The following is a 24,702-nucleotide window of genomic DNA, read 5'->3' on the forward strand; positions in this document are numbered from 1 at the left end:
TGGAAAGGGGTGTTCTGCTGGTCCCTGTCTCACCTGTATACAAAAAAAAATGTCTTACTAAAAAAATTATTATCTGGACGTGTGGCCCTGCCATAGCATCATTGATGCTTGGATGCTTGAATTTCACAGGAGGTAGTTTTCGAATAGAATAGTTGTCCGAAGTAGCTAGGGCTATATTGTCAAATGAAATAGGGAGTGTCCAGGGGAAGGTCCTTTTGGTTTCAGGACAATTTAGAGCAGCTATTTTTGTCTTCTTCTTTTTCTTTAAATTATATTTTATTCCATTTGTGGATGGGTGCACTGAACATCAACAATACGCATTGTCGTGACTAACCGATACCCGCGATTGCAGTGAACGATCAACATCTTGGGCTGATGATATTTCCGGCTTCCCAGTAGTCAGTTCAATCAAAATCCACCTTTTAGAACTCATACTAAAGGTAAGAGTTGAAATCATTATTATATTTCGATATTTTTAATAATATGTGAATCATTTTAATGTTGCCTGTATTGTTTTGTGGTAGCATTATCGTGAAACATGCAATGTAATTTTCTATATCAGGTAGAAAAGGGTTAGCCTGGTCCCATGTGCTTGATTTTCTGTGCTGTAAAGTGGGTGCCTTTATTATGACTGATGTGCATGCGTGACCAAAATTACCAAAATTAAATTCTTAGCCATTGCGGAAGGGAAGGTCCTTCCAAAAAGTGACTTGTTATTAAATATATCTGCCACTGCCATTGTAAAAAAGGTTATTGTTGTCGTGTTGTGAAGAAATTGTCTTTGTGATGGCTTAGGCCTAGACCTGGCCTTGACTTGGTCTGGCCTCGAATCTCGGCGAACAAAATTTTGAAAATTAAAATATTGACAGTAGAGGCGCTGGTCTAAAAATAAGGATCATCCGCATAAAATAAGATTGTCGTCGTAAACGCTGACATATGCCTTAAGGCTGTGCACAACAGTGTAATAAGGTACCTGAGTACACTCCCAGGCTCACAAGCGAATACTCGAATATTCGGACGCCATGTTTTTTTATAAATTTTAAAAAAAAATTTGATTTTTTAAAAATGTTTTGATTTTTTTGATTTTTGATTTTTTTTGCCACTACCATACCGCTCGGCAGTTTCCCAGGTCCCTCACCAAAAAATGCATGCAATTTTACTTCGAGTTGCAGTTGAAGGCGCCGATTTAATAAGAATAATAACAGTAAACAATGCTGTTTTAAAAACCAAAGATGGCAGAATAATCCATTTTCCTCCAAGTCCAAACAGAAATCTGGACATTTGGTCCCAGTTTCTGAAAGGTGAGTTTGGAAACATGCCAGCGGCTGCCGCTCTCCCTGGCACGGATAAGCGTGGGCCTGGACATTTTTTTTTTTTTTTTTTTTGCGGCCGAATATTCGGGTACGAGAAATTGTACCCGAGTAGTTGTCAACCGTGCGGGTACTCGAGCATTCGACTACCTGTCGCAGCCTTAATATGCGTCCTCAAGAATAAGGATTGTCCACTTTTTTGCGGACGATTCTTATATCCGATCCGCGCGTTAGCAAAGTGAAAAACGGATACTGTAATGATTTTCTTGATGCATTTCACATTGACTTTGTACAGAGACTTTCATGTTGTGAGTGATAAATCCTTGAGAAGACGGAGAACTCATAAAAAAGAAGGTGAACTGGGGGTATTTCATTATGCGGAATCCGTTTTTTTGGATTGCCAGCGCACAGATCGGGGAACCCTACACCCGCAGAGCGCCAAAGAAAAAAAGATACACATTTTTTAGAACCTGATTTGTTCGCATTTATGAAGACATCCTTGTTTACGCGGATTTTTTCCACAAAAGTATGTCATCTTCAGAAAATATAAAACCAAGATACAAAAAAATATGTTACTACATATTTTTATACACAATATTACTACATGTATACACAATATAACATAAATTTTTGACCACAGTCGAATTAGTTTTGTGATTTCCATACAATAGATTACAGTAAGTGTTATCATGCAATTGTTTTGTACTTGCCTCAAACACTTGTGAGACTGGACCACTCAAAAATTAAAATGTGCAAAAGCTTCTGGTTTCGGTAGATGTTTGTAGAACTTGTTTTCAAATGTGCATGTAGTAACTTCACTCTACTATCCTGGTGATGGATGAGTTAGCCATCTATCTAACTTTCTAATCAAGGTCACTGTCCATGTACTGTAGTACTGTTATGTGTTCCTCATACTAACTTGTAATTTTATGTGTAAAAGAATATATCACATTTTGTGGATTTTCTGCTGAATGACACCAGTGGTACCCTCAGAAAAGCCTGTACATATCAATTCTTTGTTGACAATAGGCTATCTTTATTTTAGGAATCGTGAGGATTTATTTCAAGATTAATTATTCTTTCTAGTAATTAGGAAGAAATGGATGTACATGTACATGCAATTTTCCACATACACTGATGCTAATCCTTAATTCCTCATCCTTAATTCCTCATCACTCAGATTTTGCAGCCACAAGAAGACCATTTCATGGCTGTGAAATGTTTAAAAACAATGATAATGTAATGGACTTGAGTCAGACTGCATTCAAAGTAATCTTTCCATAGAGAAAAGTGTACAAATTAATGTAGTCATTTTCTGTGATGTTTCAAACTATATAATACCTCGTGTGAAATGTCTCAGTTAGCAACGTCAGTTTTCAGTCATAGAATTAAAAAATATTATGAAACTTTTATCTCAGAAAATGTCTATATTTATGTCTGACCAATTTATGAGTATGGCAATCATTAAGTCACAAAAAGAAGACGCAAACAAATATCACAATTATAACATATAATTTAATGACGATAGTCACATCTGTATAGCGCTTAATAATGCTGTGTTCATACAGTTAAAAGTGCTTTACATTGCAATTATGATTATGCCTGTCATTAGATTCAATTGCTATTCTACACATGGTAGTTCACATGCTCCGCACCCTGGGGAGTATATAAAATGATACATATTAAACTTACAGGAAGTCTTGAAGGAAGTAAGAGAAAAGCAAAAATAATATTGTTGCCGATTTAGGAGTGCCAATGCTTATCTTTTGAGTTATTTATCCAATTCTTTTCCTCTTCAGTATGGGTTACTGACTGGTTACTACATCATTATCTGTGGATTGGAAAAGAGCCTTGAATTAAACAAAATGAGACAAAAACAAACAAACAAATACAAATTCAATATACCCTTGACCACATATTCCATGTCTCATTTTCTCTTTTTCTCAAAGGTACATGTACCAGTTTTTATTGAGGATTATTAAAATAAATAATGCTTATTGGGAAATATTCAACATCTCTGCTACAAGCTAATTCTTCTTGAATTTACAGATAAAATACAACTTCTGAAATACATGTACAAGTACAATCTAAAAGAAGAAAATATTAACAGAGGAATACCATACTAGTTGTGACAAATTTACATACACCCTGTACCGGTCTTAATTGGGTCATTAAGGCAATCAATAAGGATACATGTACATGGTGAAATGCCTCATTTATTTAATCAGGGAAAGGCTTTCGGTGACCACATGCACAATCTGTTCTTCTCGCTCTTTACTTCCTTATTGCCTGTACAGTACATGTACTTTTTTCCCAGTTTCTTATCTGTAATTACAGACATATGAAACTAAACTTGTAAGGTGCTGATGAATGGCAGATACTGTGTACGGAGTCAATACCAAAGGCTGTGAATTCAGTGCGAAACTATGCAGTGATTAAAAGGAAGAAGATTTAGCTGAATAATACAGAATCACACAGGTGCACATATGCCCACTCATTAGGCTCTTCACATTTGAAAATCTCTATGCCCATGATGAATTAAATTTAGCTGAACAGCTTGCTCATAATAAAAATCCATGCTTTTAAAGGTAAAGACCAGTATTGGAAACGCCCCAATTTCAAAAAATGAAATGGAAGCTCTCATTACCAATCATGTGAAAGAATATGTTTTGTTTAATACATGATGATAAAAAAATTGCAGGGAAAACGGCTACTAATTCATATATTTGGTAAATTTGTTTCTCTCATGGTCTGTGAGAGATATAGGGTAGCCCCATATACGTCTTTCTGTGTATAGTGCTTGTAACTTTACGAAGAATGGGCCAAATTTCTTATCATTTTGATGATTCCAGAACCTTGCAGATGCTAGATGCTAGATGATCAACCTTTTCTGATCTAATCAAAAACGTTTCTTTCACAATGCAATCGCATGACCATAACTGGTCTTTACCTTTAAAATAATTTTTTGAGTGGTCCAGGTAAAGTTTTGCCATGTCCCTACATGTAATACGAGACCATTACTCTACCACTGAGCTATCACGCCTCCTTGAAAGTCCATTGTTTGCAAGTTACAGTAGACTAGTTTACAGCTACATGTATCATATTGGAACGTTTTGGGATTGCTTTACAGTACCTTAGATTAAATACAGGTACAAACTAAAGCTGGATGTACATGGTAACAGCCTGCTGTTTTCCTCTCAGGTATTTGAAGTTTTGAGTGATGGACTAGTCACAAGGGGTGGGTGAGGATTTTTAAAGATATGCAATTAAGGAGCTGGAAACAATGAAGTGGGAATAGTTGGGTAAAATTTGACCCAACCAAATGCTATATAAATTTGTTCCAAATAGATTAACTTTAAGGAACGTGTGGGTAGAACTCTTATTTGTAACAATTGAATACTTATGATTATTGTAGGGTGCGCCTGCCCAACCTATAGTTTCATGATATTTGAGGTCTGCTGCTTCAGCTGGGTACATAATGTGTAATGAATGCAGTAAGGAAACTACATGTACAGTGTACATGTTAGTTCTTGATTCACCCAGGTAGAATGATCTTTTGCAAATAGGCCATGACCAAGGCCCTGTTTTATAAAGAGTTGATATTTATCACAACTCTGTAGGTAAGAGATAGGAGACTGCAAGCTTGCGGTTGATAAGAGGACTTGCTACATTTAATATCCGCGGTTGGTTCGGATCAATCGCAACTCTTTATAAGAAGGGGCCCAGATATGAAGTACATGACAAAGTAACAGTAAGTAGTTGTTGTTTAAATAATGTCATTGAATATGAGATGACATCAACAAGGATAAATGTGAAGCATACCTGTAGGTTCTGATTTGAGATAAAAAATAGAATATAATAAAGTCTGCATGATGCTTTTACAGAGTACTTGTATACTGTTTATAGTTTCAAATTTTAGGTTACCCTTCTAGTGGTATGACATACATGTACATGTAGTACCTGTAAATCAATGAATAGGACTGAGCAAATTTTTGGTCCATTACTCACAAAGTATCCAATTAGCCCAGTTAATCAAAGGTTTATTTCATTGTATAGAAGGCATTCAAAGAATGGCTTTTGTGTATTTATAGGCAACAATGACTTCAAAGTATTTTGATAGAGTCTGCCATTGTGTATACTTAAAATCTGCATGAACGGTTATGTACCTCAAATAAAAGCTGTTTTCTTGCATACATACTGTCTTTTGTTGGATATCAATGGATAATTTGAATAAAAGAAGTAGGTTCATTCTTAAGTTGACTTAAAGTATGTCAATCTCTATACTTGATTTTAATGTACATGTAGAGCACAACTACTGATACACAGCATTTTACTGTACACACTAAATTCACGTAATTTGCAACTTTGTTGATTGTACAAAGATTTTTGATTGACTGGAAGCAAGGGTACAGTAACTGGCTATAATATAAGACAGAGCTGTGTTTATTTAATTTAACTTGTACATTACAAGAAAGTTCACTCAAATGTATGAATCTTATCTCTTTTGTTTTACAAAAAACAAACATTCGGACTAGATAATGTCATTGAAAAGGATGGGGGCAGGTCAACAGAAAATATGTAATTAATGTTTGTTATATATATATTTAATTTCCTTTTAATACACCATAGCACAATTTAAAGTTTGACCTTACATAGAAATGTTCACACTGAGCATGTATACATGTACATAGTCAATATGCATTATTCATACTTTTTTGGCAGGAGACTTTTAAGAACTGTCAAGTAAAGCTACACACTTAGTTACTTCAAGTTGATTTGGATCTCGAGTTTCCAGACACTTATAACATTCATCCTTCCTCGAGCAGGCGATGCAATGTGTTGGATTAAACACGATCAGGAGTGGAAATGGGTGCTCAATTTGCTTGGATTAAATTGTCTCTCTTCGTGCAATACTTCCTGGTTGTGAGTTAACCGCTATAAATAGAACCACTTTCTCACACATTCATGTATGCAGCTGATAGATAGCCAGGCTCTCACTAGCCTGATTCGAGTCTGATTAAAGGTAATAGTCAACTTTTGAATATTAAAGGTACTATGTCCCATTTGCAGGCCAAAAAAATGAAAAGGTTTCAAATTCCAACAGCATTTGAAAGATAATACTAATTTAGAACTTCCCTTAAAAAAAGGTGGGGCTTGAAAATGTCTTCACGTGGGAAAATAAAGACTATTAGTTGTCAAATCGACTTACGAGCTATAGAGCCAATAAGTAATAGTCTTGATTTTTCAGACCATTGTACTGAGTGGTCATACGTTTTATGCTGCGCAAAGATTCAATCAGTTTAATTTTGGCCATCAGAAGAAGTGGGTTATTGATGTAGACAAATGCTCATGTACCCTTTACAGCTCATTTTATGTATGTTGTTATCAAAGAAGAAATAAAGCCAGTCAGTCAATCAATAGTGTCTGACAGTGAAGTCTAGCAAGTAAACAGGTTTCCTTGCATAATTTGAATATTAGGACACTGCTAACATTTAAATTTCACAGATAGGACATGTATGACATATTCATAATTCCTGTTAAGTTCTACAGAATTTAAGGTTTGCTGCAAAAGGGACATAGTACCTTTAAATAGTAGCTGAGAAAAAATTGCAAAAGGCAGCAAAAAATATGCATATAAAAAGAAAAGAAAACAACAAACAAACAAAACAAAAAGTATGGTTTGAATGTACATTATACATGAACATACCTCATTATCTTGTTTTTCCAATTAACCCAAACCTTTGTCAATTGAAATGCAAAAATACAGAGCCTGTGGACCATTTAGCATTGCTAAAATTTAAAATTTAAAATTGCAAATCTACATGTACATGATGCTTAACAAATGCATGTACATGTCCTGTACCCATTGTATTTTGTTCTATAGTGGGGGCTTGATTATAGACTTGACGTATAGTTAATGTATTTTCCAATTAGAGTTAATTGCTTGGTGGTATGTGTCCATCTACATCTATTATCTTAATGTATGTGTACACTGTAGATAAACTTTAGATTGTATGTTACCACACATGCTCTGGTGACAATGGAGACTATGGTCAATTTGTTACACTAACCGCAATGACCGCTTCAGTCCTGGACCCCACAATACCAAAGCCTGACTGTAAGCTGATCCTAAACCTAAACATAACCTAAAGCCTAATTGAAGTTCAGTAACCCTAACCCTATGTCTTTGGCAATGCGGAGTGCAGAGTGATTATCGCAGGAGAAAATGTTGGATTGCCCTAGAGGTGAATGTGTGAAAGGAGGCATTGCAAAAAACTGCAGTTTTGTCAACATCAATTGTTAAATTCCATAAAGACCTGACATGAACTGTACTTCAAATTCAAAGTGTTTTGTTTTGCAAACATACATTGTATTTCACATACATGAATGTATTTCAATATCGATTAATCAACAACCATCCGTTCTCTCGTCAATCATGTACTTCAGATTCTACATTTACGATGCATTGTTTTTACAAATGTTGCTTTTAGTAATAAAAAACACCTCTTCCGGATATTTGCAAGAAGCAGTTGTCATGATCATAGTATATTTATTTCATTTTGATATTTCTTTTGAATTTTACACAAATATCTTTGAAAAGGATACACACTGTACATGTACATGTAATTATAAGCATGTTTTAATACATTGATATTACTGAAACATGGTATAAAAGAGAAAGACGAATCATTCTTTTTTCCTGCCAATGTTTTTTAAAATCGAAACAGCATAAATTCCCTCCAATTATGTGTCTTTTTCTGTATTATTGTAGATGTATTGTGCTGTCTAAAACTTTGATTTTTTTTCTGAGTCATAGGCTCATAGCCCCAGATGTTAATGTGTAAAAGGGTGGAAGCATAGAACCATGTGATTGACCCATATGATATGAATACTAGAAACACATGGATTGGATACCGACACTCAAAATCATATGCCCATCGATGCTAATAAGATGACTACCGGTAGTCTGTATTAGAAGCAGATCACGTACAAGTGCAGTATAATTTACATTGAGATGGAGGTTAATCCCACTGGGAGATTGCAGCCTGTCATAAATTGTCGATATCTCCATCCCGTAATGAGCGATTATATTGCTTTGCCAAAAATCAATGCGCAAAGTTAGTGAGGTCAGCTCATGTATTGATTTCCGGCTTCTGGAAAATTTTCCGCTAGATTTCTGAAGGTTCACATGAGGTAGACGTTTTTGTACATTTTTCGTTTGTTAAATGAATTTATAATAATTATATTTGCTTATATAGCGCCTAGCACTACATGTACTTTATCAAAACGCTCAATAATGCAGCATAATTACCATAGCTTTAGCAGTGCAGCTTGAAGGGTAAAAATTGTTGAATTTTTTTTTTGTGGCTGATTTAAATGTTAAATATTCATGTTTACCTACATGTATGTTCTGAAAATACACAACACCTTTTTAAAATGTTTTTTAAGTACTTGTACATGTATATCCTTTTTTTGAGTTATCATTTACCGGTACTTAAATTTTTAGAGAAAATGAAGCCCTAAAATACAAGTACCCACATGTTTTGTACATCATTGTTAGGTCCTGTCTCAAGTACAGTAATTTAGCATGGGAAACCTTGTTGGTGACTAATTACTAAAATATGTTCAGTTGGATAATAAAAAGATGTTAATATCTACACTGTACACATCTAACCACAAGTACATTTATCTAATACAGTCTGCAATAGCTTTGAATTTGGATGTCTAATTGGACACATACACGCAATCTGTACTTGATTGATATTGCTGATCTGTGCATAATTGGACGATCTGTTTCGGACTTCAGTTAAAGGAAACACGTTGGTCTGTCTTCAATACATGTACATGTATGTGCAGTCATATGACCAGGATTCTTTTTCTGTATTGACATGCCATAAATTACATGTATGTACCGGTAGTCACAAATAATATTTTTAAAAGCACACTAATAGTCACGCTAAGCACTCTAGTATCTACAAAAATATATTTAAAGATTGTTTAATATTATAGGCAGGGACAGTTTAAAAAATCTTCACCAGAAACCTGAATGTTGCTGTTGTCATGCCTACCGCATCCTCCGTCCTTATCCCATCTTGTTTATTTTCTTTCCTCAAACACAGGTTGGTTCGATGATCACAAGCTGTGCCTGGAAGCCCGAAAGTTGAGTGCGTTCTAGGTGCATTGCAGGGAAACAGAGGAGGGTGCTTCATAGGACACAGAGACAGGGAGCAAGATTATAGAGAGAGAGGGAGAGGAAGATTTAAGGAACGAGAGATAGGAGAGACAGGATAGAGGGAAAGGAAGACAAGGAAGGAGAGATAGGAGAGAGGGAAAGAAAGATAAGGAGACGGGGAAAGGAAGATAAGGAACGAGAGATAGGAGAGGGAAACAAAGACAAGGAAGGAGAGATAAGGAGAGAGGAAGAAGGGAGAGGAGGAGTGAGCTGGGCTCATGAGTGACGGAGGAGAGTGACAGAAGAGGCATCCATCTGGAGTTTGATGCGGTGACAGCCATCGCAGACGTGCAGCAGGCAGCATGTCAAATGTAAGTATTTCTTATCATCTGTCATTAGGCTTGACTTCACCAATAGACTCTTTTACTAACTTATTACAATTTATAGATGGTTCTTTCCCGGGGACCTACAGTAGTGACAAGTTCCATTAACCTGTTAGTAATATGTGAACTATAATACTCAGAATCCAGTCTGCATATATATATTACATGTTGCTATGTCAGGCAAGCATTGGGCAAGTTTTCAGGTTAGGTCAAGAACATTTTTTGTTTTACGAGTATGCACATTTGTAATATGTTGGTAAACGGGTCTATTATGCCTAGGACCAGTGATGCTTTGGGCAATGGGATTGCATTGTTTTAATGAATGGGCTGTAGTATTAGTACATTGCAGACATGTATGCAAATATATACATTTTTTAAAGTTCTTAGTCATATGATAAGGGTTTATTTTAAAACATCAAGAATAAAACAAAAATAAAGCTAACAATGGGTTCTATACATTTCTACATTATGTAGTAGAAAATAATAGACCAGGAAGTATGCCAATGGACAAGGGATGTGCATAATTTATGTTATTTTACACTCTTTTTTCTTTCTTCTTCTTGTTTTCTGCTTTTATCATTTAAGAAATGTTGTTTCGCCCAGAGTTCTCCATTTATAATCTTAGCTTATTATGGAATCTTGTGATTACCAGCCTTTCTGAATTTCAGACCCTGCTACCAGTATATCCAACACACTTTCTAATACAAGGAGGAAATACTTCCATAGCATTGTACAGTATCTTGAATGCCAAAGATTTACATATATTTGTATCACATGATCATTATTTTTCAATGGTGATAAATGAAATGTATATGAGCTTTTAAATGGGATCTTATTTCACTGTGTAAATAAAACAATATCATTTGCATTAATGTTATTCATACATGTACATGTACATGTACAGGTACATGCAGTGTTTGCAACATCAGGCTATAGGGCGTTTTCCACTCGATTCCCAAGTGAACATAAACAAATACCTAGACATGTACATATCCGATCCCTTTTAATTAGATATATTGGCCTCATATGCTATCCGGTTACACCTTATGAACTGAACCGTCACTTGAAATCGGATTGCCTACTGAGTGATAAGCCAATAATCATCCGAGCGTTGCAATAATATTTCTGTCTTCAAGGTTGCCAATTTGCCCGCCTCAAGGATGGAAGATTCTCCTTATCTTGTTGTTCAAGTATCGCCCTGATATGAGTGGTATTTCATGCTGAGTGAATTCCCTCCTCATCTTCCTGGTTTATATACACTAGGTCTGTTTTCATCAGCTCGAGATTGCCAAATAACCCGCTATTTTAACTATCCTGATCGAAAATTATCCAGCTAATTTGTGTCCTCTTCAGCCCGCAGTTGTAATTAGCGGGATATTTGGTCGAGATAATCATCCCAAGATATCTTGGGCTAGTTTGCAAGATATCCCGCTATTCGTACAGTGCGACTTCGCCAGTCCGAAGACTTGCACTATGTGCGAACGCTGAGCAAAATATCTTGAGCTAATTTCTCGAGCTCGAGCTCGAGTTTTTTGTTTCAAGGTCAAGTCTCAAGCTGATTAAGATGCGATTTGTAACTTCAGGCTTATTTTCCAAATCAGAAATAGCAGATTATTTGGCAATCTTGAGCTGATGAGGACAGGCTTTAATACTGCATGACCCTAAACATTGATGTTAGAGAATTGAGAGTGGTAGACTGGTGGTGTGTAAATATCATGCTGGGTGAAAAATATGCCAGGCTTGCCCTCTATTTTATAATGTGCATTGTACACAAATATGACCTTAAAAAAATAGAGATCAAGAAAGCTTTTATTGCAGTGTTGAGGAATTTATGCAGATATTTGTGCATTTTCAACTTTCCTAAATTATCTTATGGGGACTGTGGGGTGAAGTACATGTATATTTTATTTTGAAGACAAGATAAACAAATTCAACTTGGGTCATGTAACATTTTGTTGCGATATCTACCGGTAGTTACATTCTTTGTGACTGGTAAACATTGATCTGTGAAAAATACTCTCTGAAAATCAAGAACTGGAATGTGACATTTTGAGATAATCTGGTACATGAACATGGGAAATTTTTTTTTAATAACTTTGCCAGAACCATTGCAAAAGTATATTTTTTATATTTGATAAAAGTACAAAATATAACAAGCATACGTATTGTATGCAGAACACAAATATACATATTGTACACATTGTATAGATAGCGTACATAGTCCGCACGCACATGTTCCAAACAGTATGTACATTGTATAGGTAGCGTGCATGTACACTGTACATTAGGTCTACATGCACATGTTCCAAAGATTTTTTTTTTAAAATCCATTGTCTTCAAAGTTTCTATGACCTTACGATTCGCAGTTTCATTCAAAAAGAATAGATCAATATGATGTATTCATCAATACATTATAGAAATCTTAACCATCTCAGTTATATTTAAAAATAGAACGCTGTTTGTAGACACCTGTTCAGGAAATCAAAAATTCTAGGAAAATGAGCAACAATTGTAGAGATTTCATGTTGATTGTATTGGGATGGAGGGAGGGAGGGAGGGAGGGATAAAGAGAGAGGAAGAGGTCTTCCCGTTTCTTTCTATCTTGAAAGGCTAAGTCCACTCCAAAAAAAGCTTGCTTTCAATAGATGCAGAAAAACAGGAGAAACAGAGCAAAAAAATGTTTGAGGAAATCGGATCACTAATAAGGAAGTTATGAATTTTTTTTTAAAGTATGAAAAACTATGGAACAATGAAATTCATGACACAAATTGTGGAATTGTTTATCAGTTTGTGACTTCATTGTCTCACTATATATCAATTGCTTTTCTTATTTTTATCCCATTAATTTCCCTTTTTATCCCCAAGAACTTGATTTCCCTATGCCTTTGCCCAGGTTATATGATTTGTATCATATTGCATGCATGATATTTCACAACCTTTTTTTAACTTTGAAAAATTGATAGTATTTTTGGAATACTGTTTCATAATTATTAATTTTCAAATAAATAGTTTATTAAAATTCACATTTTTCATGATTTAACAGAATAAAAAAAATTACTCTATATTAGTGCATCCTGGTTGCTGGTGTGAGGAAATAAGATTTTTAGGGGGAAAATTGGAAATTTACATTATCAATATATACATGTAATGAAAACAAATAGTGGATAGTGAGGCAAATGAGGTCACAGAATCATCAGTGAAATGCCAATTTGTCTCGAGTTTTTCATGTCATTAAAAACAACGTGCTATTTTGAAAACTCAGGTTGATAAAGACGAGCTTAGAGTGTAATGCTTATCTCTATCCATTTGTTTTAATCCTGTAATCACATACTGGGCAATTCCACGGTAACGGAAGGACACTCAGACAAGATTTTTGAACTTCAGGTTCATACTAAAAGAACTGTTTTATTAGTATAAGATGTGAAACAGTACAGATATAATACCTATATAAGTGCCTTTAATTCTCCCCCCAAAAATTGTCATTATAGTTAAGTAGTTTAAGAATGTGCATATTAATTATCTCGGTAACGGAAGGACATAAAAATGGACATGGTTTTTCCAGTTAATTAGTGTTTATCCAAACTTTGTGAAGTTGATGAAGCTTTCCACTTGACTGAAACACATTTTGTTCCCCATAGTTTAATACATACTAATAAAACATTTCTTTTAGTATGAACCTGAAGTTCAAAAATCTTGTCTGAGTGTCCTTCCGTTACCTTGGAATTGCCCTACTGTTTACATCTTTCCCTTCTCCTTTTTCTTTTCATCTTGCAGTCACATACAAATAGTACAGGTATGTCCTGGTTGCCAGGGACAGAGTGTCTGGCTAGGTTTGAATTCAAAGGAACAACAGCAGATGACCTTTCCTTCAGGAAGGGAGAGGTCATAACTATTATCAAAGCAACAAAGGTGATTAGTTTATTTCTTTGACAAATCTTTAAAACCATGTAATGAATATATACATGTATGTATTAGTTGTGACTTACAAGTATATACATGTACTGATACTGTACATTATTTAGTACATTGAAGGGCAGGTTCAAGCTATTTGGATTGTGATGTACGGGACATTCAGAGACTTTAAACAAGAAATAACAACAGATAATATTATTTATATGGCTATCTTTTGGTACGAGTCTGTGGCTATTATGGGCTAGTTCATTTGTGGAAATTTTTAGTTCTGACCAATTCTTTAATTAATTCTTAATGTAATTAATGTGCTGCGTGACGTACGGGACGCTGCAAACCGTATGCCATGCAGCACATTAATTACATCAATAATAATTACATGAACTAGCCCATAATAGCCACAGACTCATACCAACAGATAGCCATATAAATAATTTCATCTGTTGTTATTTCTTGTTTAAAGTCTCTGAATGTCTCCTACATTTGTACGTCACAATCCAAATAGCTTGGACCTGCCCTGAAACAAATCGTTTAGAGTATTTCTTCCTTGTTGTTTCTTTATCGGTTTCATTTCAATGTATTGCGCTTGGCATCGTGAATTCAAAATCATTAAACATAATGATGTGTCATGTTCACAATGATGAAAAGGTGTAGACATATACAACTGTATAATGCTTGAAATAACGGGAGCCTGTGTACCATAGCTCAAAACTGCTGTAACAACGTACATGTAGTTTGATTATTACATGTCTATATCCATACCATGCTCTGCCCTTGTCTTATCATTGAAAACCATATACACATGCAGCTCTGACAAGGAAGTACATCTACCACTGTTTACAACGCAGATGATTGTACTCCTACCTGACACCACTTCTACCAATGAAGCATTGTCAGAGATTTTTTTATGTCAGAGCATTGTATTCAACATTAAAAAATGAGAGTAGCCCCCCCCCCCCCCTCCCCTGACACTACTAAAATACCCCCTGCTCCTGCTGTGCCACTAATGTCTCTGATTTTTTTTTTTAATGATGGAAATTGTGTAAAATAAACTATTTATTGAGCACCGCCCTCCTTGTTCTCCATGAAAAAAAAACAACCTTGGTTCATTGTACTGTATGTACTTTCTATTGATACTTTACAGGATCCTAACTGGTACAAGGCAAAGAATGAACAAGGTTCGGAAGGGATGATACCAGCCAACTATGTCAAGAAACGAGAAGGAGTCAAACTACAAACTATGCCGTAAGCTATTACCATTTCAGTGCCATAAGCACTACATGTACGTTTTGATATTCCATCCAATATTGTTGGACAACGAAAAGCTTGTGTTCCTTCTTAAATATTTATTACCATTGTTGTTATCATCATCTGCTTCAAGGAGATTTCTGCAAGTGGTTTTCGTTCAGACATATGTTTGATAAAGAGAGCTTTTTTTCGAATTTGTCGAGGAAAACGCTATGTTTGTCTAGAACAGGTTTTCACTCAGGTAGGCGACACCCCATTATGAAACTAAAATGATCAAATAAGTTTCTTCAATCTAAACATCTGATACAATTATTTGCTATATTATTATTTATCATAATAATTGGAATAAATTAAACTTGGATTCACCATCACTGTAGCTTATTTGTTTTTTTATGTTTAGATGGTTCCATGGTAAAATCACAAGAGAACAAGCAGAAGACCTTCTGCAGCCTCGGGAGGATGGTCTGTTCTTGGTGCGAGAGAGCACCAACTACCCTGGGGACTACACACTGTGTGTAGCCTTCCTAACTAAGGTCGAACATTACAGGGTCATCTACGAGAAGAACAAACTCACCATCGACAGCGAAGAGTTCTTTGAGAATCTCACTAAGCTTGTAGAGGTAAGTGATAGTTTTACGCCCCTTTCCACTCTAAGAAAACATTACAATGCTCTGTAGCTGTAAGATAAATGATTATATTCATATTGCCTTGAATGAAACACTAGTTTGATTAGGTTGACATGTATTTACTTTAGAATACATTCTGGGTGAAATTGATTGGAAGATAAATCTCTCTCATTTGCAGTTTAATGCATACACCTAAAGCATGGTTTTATTGTACAACTCTTACCCAGTCCTGTGGTAACTACAGATTAGTGTTTGCAAGTTTATCAACAAATGTTGGTCTTACTCTCAACTAATTGAATTATAGTACCCCCACATGTGCATTTATGTGATTCTGGGGGTGTTTCACAAAGATCCTAAGTCAAACTTAACTCTAGTTGGATTTAAAGATTATGGAGAGCCATTTGTAACCTTAACATAAAATACATTCAAAAGCAAAAATTGAAGTATTTTAGACTTTTCATAAATTCCACATCAAGAACATGAAATCTCCTTGATAATAGTAATACAAATGATTTGAATCAACACTTTTATACCGGGTATGCCTTTTAAAATAACTTTTACAAAATATTTTTGTAGATGCTACCGGCTTTCCGTAATTTTTAAGTCTTAATTGAGATAAGTTCAACTTAGGATCTTTGTGAATCACCCCCCTGGTATCCCAACAAATCTACTAACATTCTATATTGTAGCATTACCAAAGTGAAGCAGACGGCTTGTGTGCAAGGCTGACCAAATCTATACCAAAGAAAGGGGGACAACTCAATTTATCGGTCGACTCAAATGCATTTATACAGAGTAAGCCCATTACATCATTCTTCATTATAAGTTGAACAACTTCAGATTTTAGCTGTGTGTTTTGATTAACTTTTATACCCATACAAACACAAATAATACCAAATTGGACAAGTTTTGTCAAATCATGCACTGTTGAGGGATGTACAGTATGTGTACAAAAGAAAAAGTTAATAAAGGTATTCTGGACTATCTTGTGTTACAATTTGCACTGTCCTGGTGAACAAACCCATTTTATCAATCTCCCTCAAAATGATAGCTTCATGCTTGCCTACATGAGCATATGGCCATGCCAATAGTCATGCCAATTCATTGTGTTCAGACATGATCTGTCCATCCTTGAGCTGCTCTTCATGGGGAATGTAATGATGCATGAGTCATGAATAAATCATTATTGAATCTATCCACTCTTACTATTTTTGTCCTTAAAAAAAAAGTTGTTCAATGACTGTTTGCATGTGAATCTCAGGTAAATTAAATGAAAGGAGGAAGAAAAATCATTGAATTAAGTTGTTAGATTTTACATAATTTCTATTTGATTAGAAGTGAGAAATATGATAGCATTGTGCAATGAGAAATGATGTCCTGTTGAGTAATAATGACATACCGGTACTGACAACTACATGTATCTACCCGTACATGCACCTTTTGAGTAGTTTCTTCAGTCATGCCCTATCTGACAAAGTCAATAGTGTGTTTACTCAGCAAATATATGGTTTACCTCTGCAGGTACAGTGCAAATACAATGTGATTGTTATTTATTGTAATCTGATGTGTATTTTGTAGGTGGCTGGGCCATCAACAGCAAAGATATCCATCTAGGTTCATGTATAGGAGCTGGAAATTTTGGTGGTAAGTATTAAATTCAAAATAAATTTAACATGATATTGCTTTCAGGGAATCACAAGGGCTCATTTGATCGCTCTAAGCATTTTTGTATGAAATACATTTTTTATACAGTCAGAAGACAAGTCACATTGTTTGGACACTGTTTCAGTATCGTGTTTAAATTATAATGCACAATACAATTAGGTCTCTTTTTTATGTATTGTAGGTATGAGAGTAAACATGAAATAACCGGTTGAATGAATAGGTATAGTGCCTTTTACAATTTGGCCATAAATCACAGATAAGTTATTAATACTTTATCACTTCCTTTAATAACGGTTAACCTTCACACCAACATGGCCCCTGGATTATGATGACACCTGATGAAATAACCTTCTAAATGTATATTAATGGTTTTTATGGCGTTTTTCCTTGTCGTTGGAGGATTTTCGCCACTGATGGATGCTTAATGGAGGCTTGTTTTTTTATAGCTTGTGTTTGATAACTCTGACTGATTAATATGTGAAGGAGTTAATATTAACTCTTATTTATTTTTCTCTTGATTTTGTTTGTAGATGTGCTCCAAGGGACCTACCAAGGTAGGAAGGTAGCCATCAAGCAAGTCAAAGATAACAGTACAGCCGCACAAGCATTCCTGGCAGAAGCCTCCGTCATGACGTGAGTATCCAGGCTCAAAACATACGCCCAAATGTGGATTAACCCTTTAACAACTAAACCGTCCAAAACTGCCCGTTCGCTTTCGTCCGTTTTCAACGCGCTATAGTATCCGTTCTAGGGTCTTCCGTAATAATGTTATACGTGCCTAATCCTTATGATGTCTACAGTAGGATTCTGCATAGAAAAATAGCACACGTTTCATATTATTCAGAAAAATGTCAAAATGAGAGCAATATTGCAACATCTTCCAGAAAGGTGAAAGGGCATTTTGACAAAATCTCTAGTTGATATTGGGTTAAAGGCCATCAATCACAAAAAAAGTATTTTGCTCTGGTGGAGTTCATGCCGGTGTACTCTATTGAAGCTATCAATTTCTCTTGAAGAGAGATTCAAAGGTTTTTAAGCATTTCAAATGAAGGTGAAAGCACTTTATGCATAGATTAGTCAATGCACACATACACAAGCGTAGTGTACACAAGTCTGACTTTCCCCATACTTGTGCCAGGGTTGCTTCGAATAACCAGTACAATGCTGGGTAAAGTTTTTCAAGTTGATGTTATTTGCATGAGCTCAACGAAAATAAACACTTGAAATCACAGCAAAGAAAAAGTCTTGCTTACTTGCGAGTCTTGCAAGTTTGTTATTAATTTTGTATGTGGAAGATGTATGAATGATTTAGCAAAAATTACTCCTACACTGTAATTCCTTTGTTTGAAATGTCCTTGCCTTGTTTTTCTCCAGGACGTTAAAACATCCCAACTTGGTGCAGCTTTTAGGGGTAGTGCTTGGAAACCCTCTCTATATTGTCCTGGAATTCATGTCTAAGGTAAGATCAAAATACCGAGGGGTCAGTGACACAGAGACGTTACTCCATTTTTGCCATCTTGAGAAAAAGTAGTTTATGTGTCACTGAGCACTTGGGCCTTAAGGAGTTAAGTCCATGTTTCACTAGCTATTGACTTCAATGGGGTGTTGGGTGGAATTAAGTCTTTGTGTTTCCTGGAAAATCCACATTTTTCTGAACATTTTGATATCAAATACTCATTTTGGCAAAATATGGATTTTAGTCTTTTTGTCACTGAACCCTCGATATGAAACATACAATAGGACTGCGATATTTGTTGGTACATCAATTAAAGTTGATTAATTAGTTTAGGAATATCTTATTGCTTGCTTTTGCTATACTATTGTCTCCTTCTCTATGTCTAAAGTACATTGGGACTAGAGAGGGCTATCTACTATACAAATCTGCTTTGTTATTATAATTAGTATTAATAGTAATGGTTCAAAGCACATTTTCCCAGGAGTCAAAGAACATCATCAGTTGCATATTCCCTTTTTTTATATTTACACATTTCTTTATTTTAATTGAGTTTCTCTTGTTGTTGTTGTTGTTGTTTGTTTAGTTTAATGGCGTTTATTCAGTATTGAATATATACGCCATAGCTTCAGTTTTATAAAAAAATCAGTTATCCATAAAGAAAACTGAGAACAACAATTTGTAATGATATAATTAATTAATCAGTAACAAGTCTCTGGATGGTTTACAACTTTGTATTTCTGCTTTTTTTAAACGTTTAATCTGGTCAGCCCGGTTTCGATTGCATGGAAATCTAGCTTTGCCCGATTTGAACCAGGCTTCTCGGCGTGCGTGCGCAGTGATCTTTTTATTTTGAAACGCACGGTGCCTAGACCACTCAGAAACATGGAAAAAACTAAATTGAGACACATCATACAGGGGCGCTCCTAAACCAAAATTCCAATCCATTCAAGTAAATTGTTATACACATCTTATCACATTATCACTATTTGTAAGCAAACATTAAAGTGGGCTTTTTGTTAGTATTTATGCATAAAATATGAAATTTTTTCTTCCAATATACAGGGCCTATATACATGTACATACATACATACATACTGGTATATATTTCTTAATTCATTCCTCCTTTTCTTCTCCTAAAGAAGCGAGAGGGAAAAGAAGTACTTTAGGCTTATTTTACTTTACTTGTAGGTATCCTTATTAATGAGGACTCTTGTTTTATTTGAAGCGACCTGTTCTATGGATATATAGTAGGATGGCATATTGAGCCTTCTGTGAAAACTTGAAAAGTATTCTTTTTGTTTCTTCTATTGTTTTTGTGTCTAAATCTAAGAAAAGCATTGCTCGTTCAATTCAAAATCTTTAACCAGATTTTTACACAAGGACATTGAAATGATGCTATACACGATTATTCCCAGAGTATTATTTAGCCTATAGTATAGTACTTGAAATTGTTCAAGATGCGTAGTGTAAATGACATGCAAGAAGATGTAAGAACGTGATTCAAAGAGCACAGTCCTTGAAAATGCAGGAAATCTCATTTTTAAAATCAAGTTGTTGTATGAGTGCCCCTTGTGAGACATTGATTATTTCCTCAGAAAAGGACTTCAATTAGAAAACATTGAATTTCCGTTTTCATTAATTTCCAAGATCATAAATGACCTGAACAGAGTGCATGTAGATATACGTTTACATACATTTGAAAGGTGGACTGGCTGAATTAGGGCCTGTGTTGAACACTTTTAGATGTAGGCTTTAAAGATACTACAGGTATGTCCCTTTTCCAGCCAACCTCAAATTCTGTAGAACTTTGCAGGAATTATGGATATGTCATGTCTGTCCTATCTGTGAAATTTAAACGTTAGCAGTGTCCTAATATTCAAATTGTGCAAGGGAACCTGTTTACTTGCTAGACTTCACTGTCAGACACTATTGAGTGACTGACTGGCTTTTTTTCTTCTTTGGTAATAACATACACAAAATGAGCTGTAAAGGGTACATGAGCATTTGTCTACATCAATAACCCACTTCTTGTGATGGCCAAAATTAAACTGATTGAATCTTTGCGCAGCATAAAACCAATGACCATTCGGTACAATGGTCTGAAAATCGAGACTATTACTTATTGGCTCTATAGCTCCTAAGTCGATTTGACAACTAATAGTCCTTGTTTTCCCACTTGAAGAAATTTTCAAGCCCTACCTTTTTCAGAGAAGTTCTAAATTAGTATTATATTTCAAATGCCGTTGGAATTTAACCTTTTCATTTTTTTGGCCTGCAAATGGGACATAGTACCTTTAATATGTCATATTTTCAAGAAACATACATGTAAATGGGTACAAATCAATTTTTGACATACATGAACAATTACAAAACTTGTTAAGGGTATGAATAATTTAGTTGATAACTGAACGTATTCACATGAATAATGTAGATAAAGACTTTTATGTATTCCTGGCTGTGCATAGTTTAAATGTGTTAATGTGTTAATCATGCTTTCCATTATAGGGTAATCTTGTGGACTACCTTAGATCGAGAGGAAGAAATGTAATCACAGCAAGACATCTACTTAAATTTGCCAGGTAAGTACATATACAGTGACACCGATATAGACCACTCAAGGGAAACATGAAAAGTGGTCCTCAAGTTAGACAGGTGGTCTTTATGTACAGGTTTCAATGAGAAACCATATTAAAGGAATGCGGTCCTTATAGACAGGGGGTCTTACTACACAAGTGGTCGCTAAAGCAGATATGACTGTACATTTAACGATCCATCAGCAAGGCAGTTTTGTTTACATTGCTTTTCTCTGCCCGGGTTTATAAATGGCTACCTTATAGGATGGGAAGATATTGTGGTTTAAATTAGCCAGTGTATTAAGCCTACCTGTAAGATAGCAAAGGGCTGGAATGATCCCAAGCGAATAGATAAAATGCACTGCAAGTAACGAATTGAAATTAAATCCATTGGTTGTGTAATATTACACTGTAAAGTATTTTGGATCAGGAAGTTGTAATTGGACCAGTGCTGTACCAAAATAACTTTTATGATTCCATCATCTTTTCTTTTATTGGTGTCCCATGTATTGTTTCAATAAGATCACCTGCCAACTTATGACCACTTAAAAGATACACCACAAAATGAAAAAAAAAATTAATTGTAAATTAATGGCATCTTTGTGCGGCAAAGGACACTGCACATGCTCAGTTACCTGTGTGTAAGAAGATATAGAAATCTTAGGTGTATTTGCCTACGTCACTTTAATTTGCCGTAGCTTTTTTTCGGGGAGGGGGGATGGGGTGGGGGAGGTTACTATGACATGTACAACCAAGGCTTTAGACAACAAACAAAAAAAGGACAATAACAACCTCTTGCCAAAGAATGGAACTAGGCTTGACTAGCACTTGTGCTAACTTCTAGTTCCCATTAACAACTTCACTCTAATGGTATGCAGATCTCTGTCTAAATGCATTCTTGTTTTATTATCATTCTTTGTATTATTCTTCGTATGATTATTCATATACGGTCATTATTGTGGTGTGTTGTTAATAAATTCAATTCAATTCAATGCAAGTCATAATCAATTTGCATGTTATTTTTCCATCCTTTCTGCTTTCAGTGACGTGTGCAATGGTATGGCTTACCTTGAGGAGAAGGAGTTTGTCCATCGGGACCTTGCGGCCAGGAACATCCTGGTCTCGGAACAGGACATAGCCAAGGTGTCCGACTTTGGTCTATCCCAAGAGGCCACACTCAATCAAGAAGGAGGCAAGTTCCCCATCAAGTGGACTTCCCCAGAGGCTCTTAGGAAAAAGGTAGGTTGAATCTATGGGACCAGAGCAATTTTATATACAGAGTTTGGACAACCTGGTGCTAGTGCTTGTTGGGTTACAATATGGCGAAAAAACAAAAGCATATATGGCATGTTGTGACCAAGTGAAACAAATTTAGTGAAACCAATTCAGTGAAACTCAAATGGCTCTATATCGGACTATTTCCTATTTGTTCACATTTCTCTATCTTGTAATTCACTTTAATAGCTCTTGAAACGCAGAGCTAAGTGAGTGTGTGTACGACTTTTGTTGCAGTTGTCATTCATTTACATGTAAATAAAACCATGGCAGGTTTTTTTGTGGCATTTTACCTTGTCATTTCTGAACAAGCCTTTATGAATGGGGATCGGATATTTTAGGCAATAACCAGAGAGGGACTAAGCGACTACTAAGATTTCTCATATTATCTGGCATTGAAACATACTGTATGATTATTGTTCCACTTCCTCCTACTCCAGGAGTTTTCTTCCATGTCTGATGTTTGGAGTTACGGTATCTTCATGTGGGAGCTCTACTCATTCGGCAGAGTGCCATATCCACGTGTGGTAAGCAATAAAAGTCTAAATACTTATAGCCCACCTGTTCTAGTTTGGCCAGGGGAATTAGACCTCCCTGCAAGGTCACTGACAGGTGGTTATCTCATGAAATCAGCTCTCAATTAACATAAGAAAAAGAGGATCATGGGGGACCAACAGGCACCAATTAGGCATTGTTTGCTATATAGAGGGTGCATGTAGCTATAAGTAGTGCAGCGGGGCTTTAATAGAATACTAAAGATGCTTGATTATTAGTTGAATCAGTCACCAGCTAATTATAGTGTATGTCATGTGTAGTGAAAAGTTCATATTTATTGTATTAGTCTTATTAGATGAAATTCTTTTGTTGAAATGAATTGTTCATCTAGCGATGAGTCTGATTTTTATTTTTATGTGGCACTAACAGGAGAATGATACATAACTTAATATAACCTGCTATGCCAATTTCGCAACTACTTTACACTTCTTACAGTTGTCTTTTTTTTCTTATCCTTCTCTACAGCCCTTATCTGAAGTAGTTGCCCATGTGGAGAAGGGCTACAGGATGGAGTCGCCCGAAGGTTGCCCCGACCATGTGTACAAGGTGATGAAGGATTGCTGGGATATCAATCCTAAGAAACGGCCGACGTTTAAGCATGTACGCTCTCAACTCAACCTCTTTATGTCTCGATGAGATCGTGATCGTTCAGACAAAGAAACAGACATTTCATGGAATGTTTTTGTATGCTGTAGTCGCTTCCCTGCACAGCTTTTGTTCGCTAGCTTCGTCTGTACATCCAAGCATGTCGGCTCTGAATTTGAGCACTTCATGTCTTTGAATTGCTTACAGGTTGAATTTTTAAAATGAAGAGGTGATTTGTTGATGTTGAAAGACCATCTGAAGAGTTACATTTCAAACTGCAGAACAATAGTATTAGTGGTATTAAGGCAAAGGTGTCGTGCTGTAAACTGGTGACAAAAGTTTATGGCCAAGGATGACGCTTCTATACCAGGACGTTTCTATACAAGGACATTTCGGTCACAATGGAAAAAGGAGTTTGAAACATTGACCTGGTTAAAATGGCATTGCACATGCACACTCATTTTATTTTAAAAGCCATTTCTACATTAAAAAGCAATCCGTGTATCTGAGTTGTGTTTATTTATTGCAGGTGTGATAATCAAATGACCTTCAAATCTTCCCTTTTTTATGGAATTTAAGTCAATGGGCATTTTACTGTAGTTGGGTCATTTGCATATTTGTGATGATAGTGTTTCTAGAATGGTTATGCATACATGTATCACGTAGTTGTTGTAGAATTATTGTTTCTACCACCAACCATATACATGTAGATTGATAGAGGTGTTGTGGTCTAGTGGACAAGTCACCAGACTGTAGATCACAAGATACAGGGTTCAAATCCCAGCCCGGCACTAATGTCCTTTGGCAAGACGTTCATCTACATATACCATTCTTCCCAGTGTTAAATGGATACCCGGTAGGATGCGAAAGTATTGTAGTTTGCTCAGCATTGTGAGATTCTGTGAATTGGTGCCTGGCTGGAATGCTCCCCAGGGAGTGGAGAA

At 35.7% G+C, this 24,702-nt stretch overlaps 1 protein-coding gene across 1 annotated transcript; it reads left to right on the forward strand.

The window, feature by feature from the left end:
* Positions 1–329: 329 nt before the first annotated feature.
* On the forward strand, positions 330–24,702 carry LOC590654 (tyrosine-protein kinase CSK). Its single transcript, XM_030977312.1, has 13 exons — positions 330–440; positions 9,431–9,854; positions 13,641–13,775; positions 14,920–15,020; positions 15,424–15,643; positions 16,339–16,444; positions 17,228–17,293; positions 17,845–17,947; positions 18,689–18,773; positions 21,276–21,349; positions 22,387–22,582; positions 23,059–23,145; positions 23,639–24,702. The coding sequence occupies exons 2-13, from the start codon at positions 9,846–9,848 to the stop codon at positions 23,807–23,809; spliced, it is 1,353 nt and encodes a 450-aa protein (XP_030833172.1). The 5' UTR covers positions 330–440; positions 9,431–9,845; the 3' UTR covers positions 23,810–24,702.

Source organism: Strongylocentrotus purpuratus, unplaced genomic scaffold (genome assembly GCF_000002235.5).
Source record: "Strongylocentrotus purpuratus isolate Spur 01 unplaced genomic scaffold, Spur_5.0 spur5_scaffold_9, whole genome shotgun sequence".
In the NCBI taxonomy this organism is placed as follows: Eukaryota; Metazoa; Echinodermata; class Echinoidea; order Camarodonta; family Strongylocentrotidae; genus Strongylocentrotus; species Strongylocentrotus purpuratus.

Coding starts and splice junctions, on each gene's coding strand:
- LOC590654 (XM_030977312.1), top strand. Junction 15,644..16,338: donor ATCTCACTAAGCTTGTAGAG/GTAAGTGATAGT, acceptor TCTATATTGTAG/CATTACCAAAGTGAAGCAGA. Junction 16,445..17,227: donor CTCAAATGCATTTATACAGA/GTAAGCCCATTA, acceptor TGTATTTTGTAG/GTGGCTGGGCCATCAACAGC.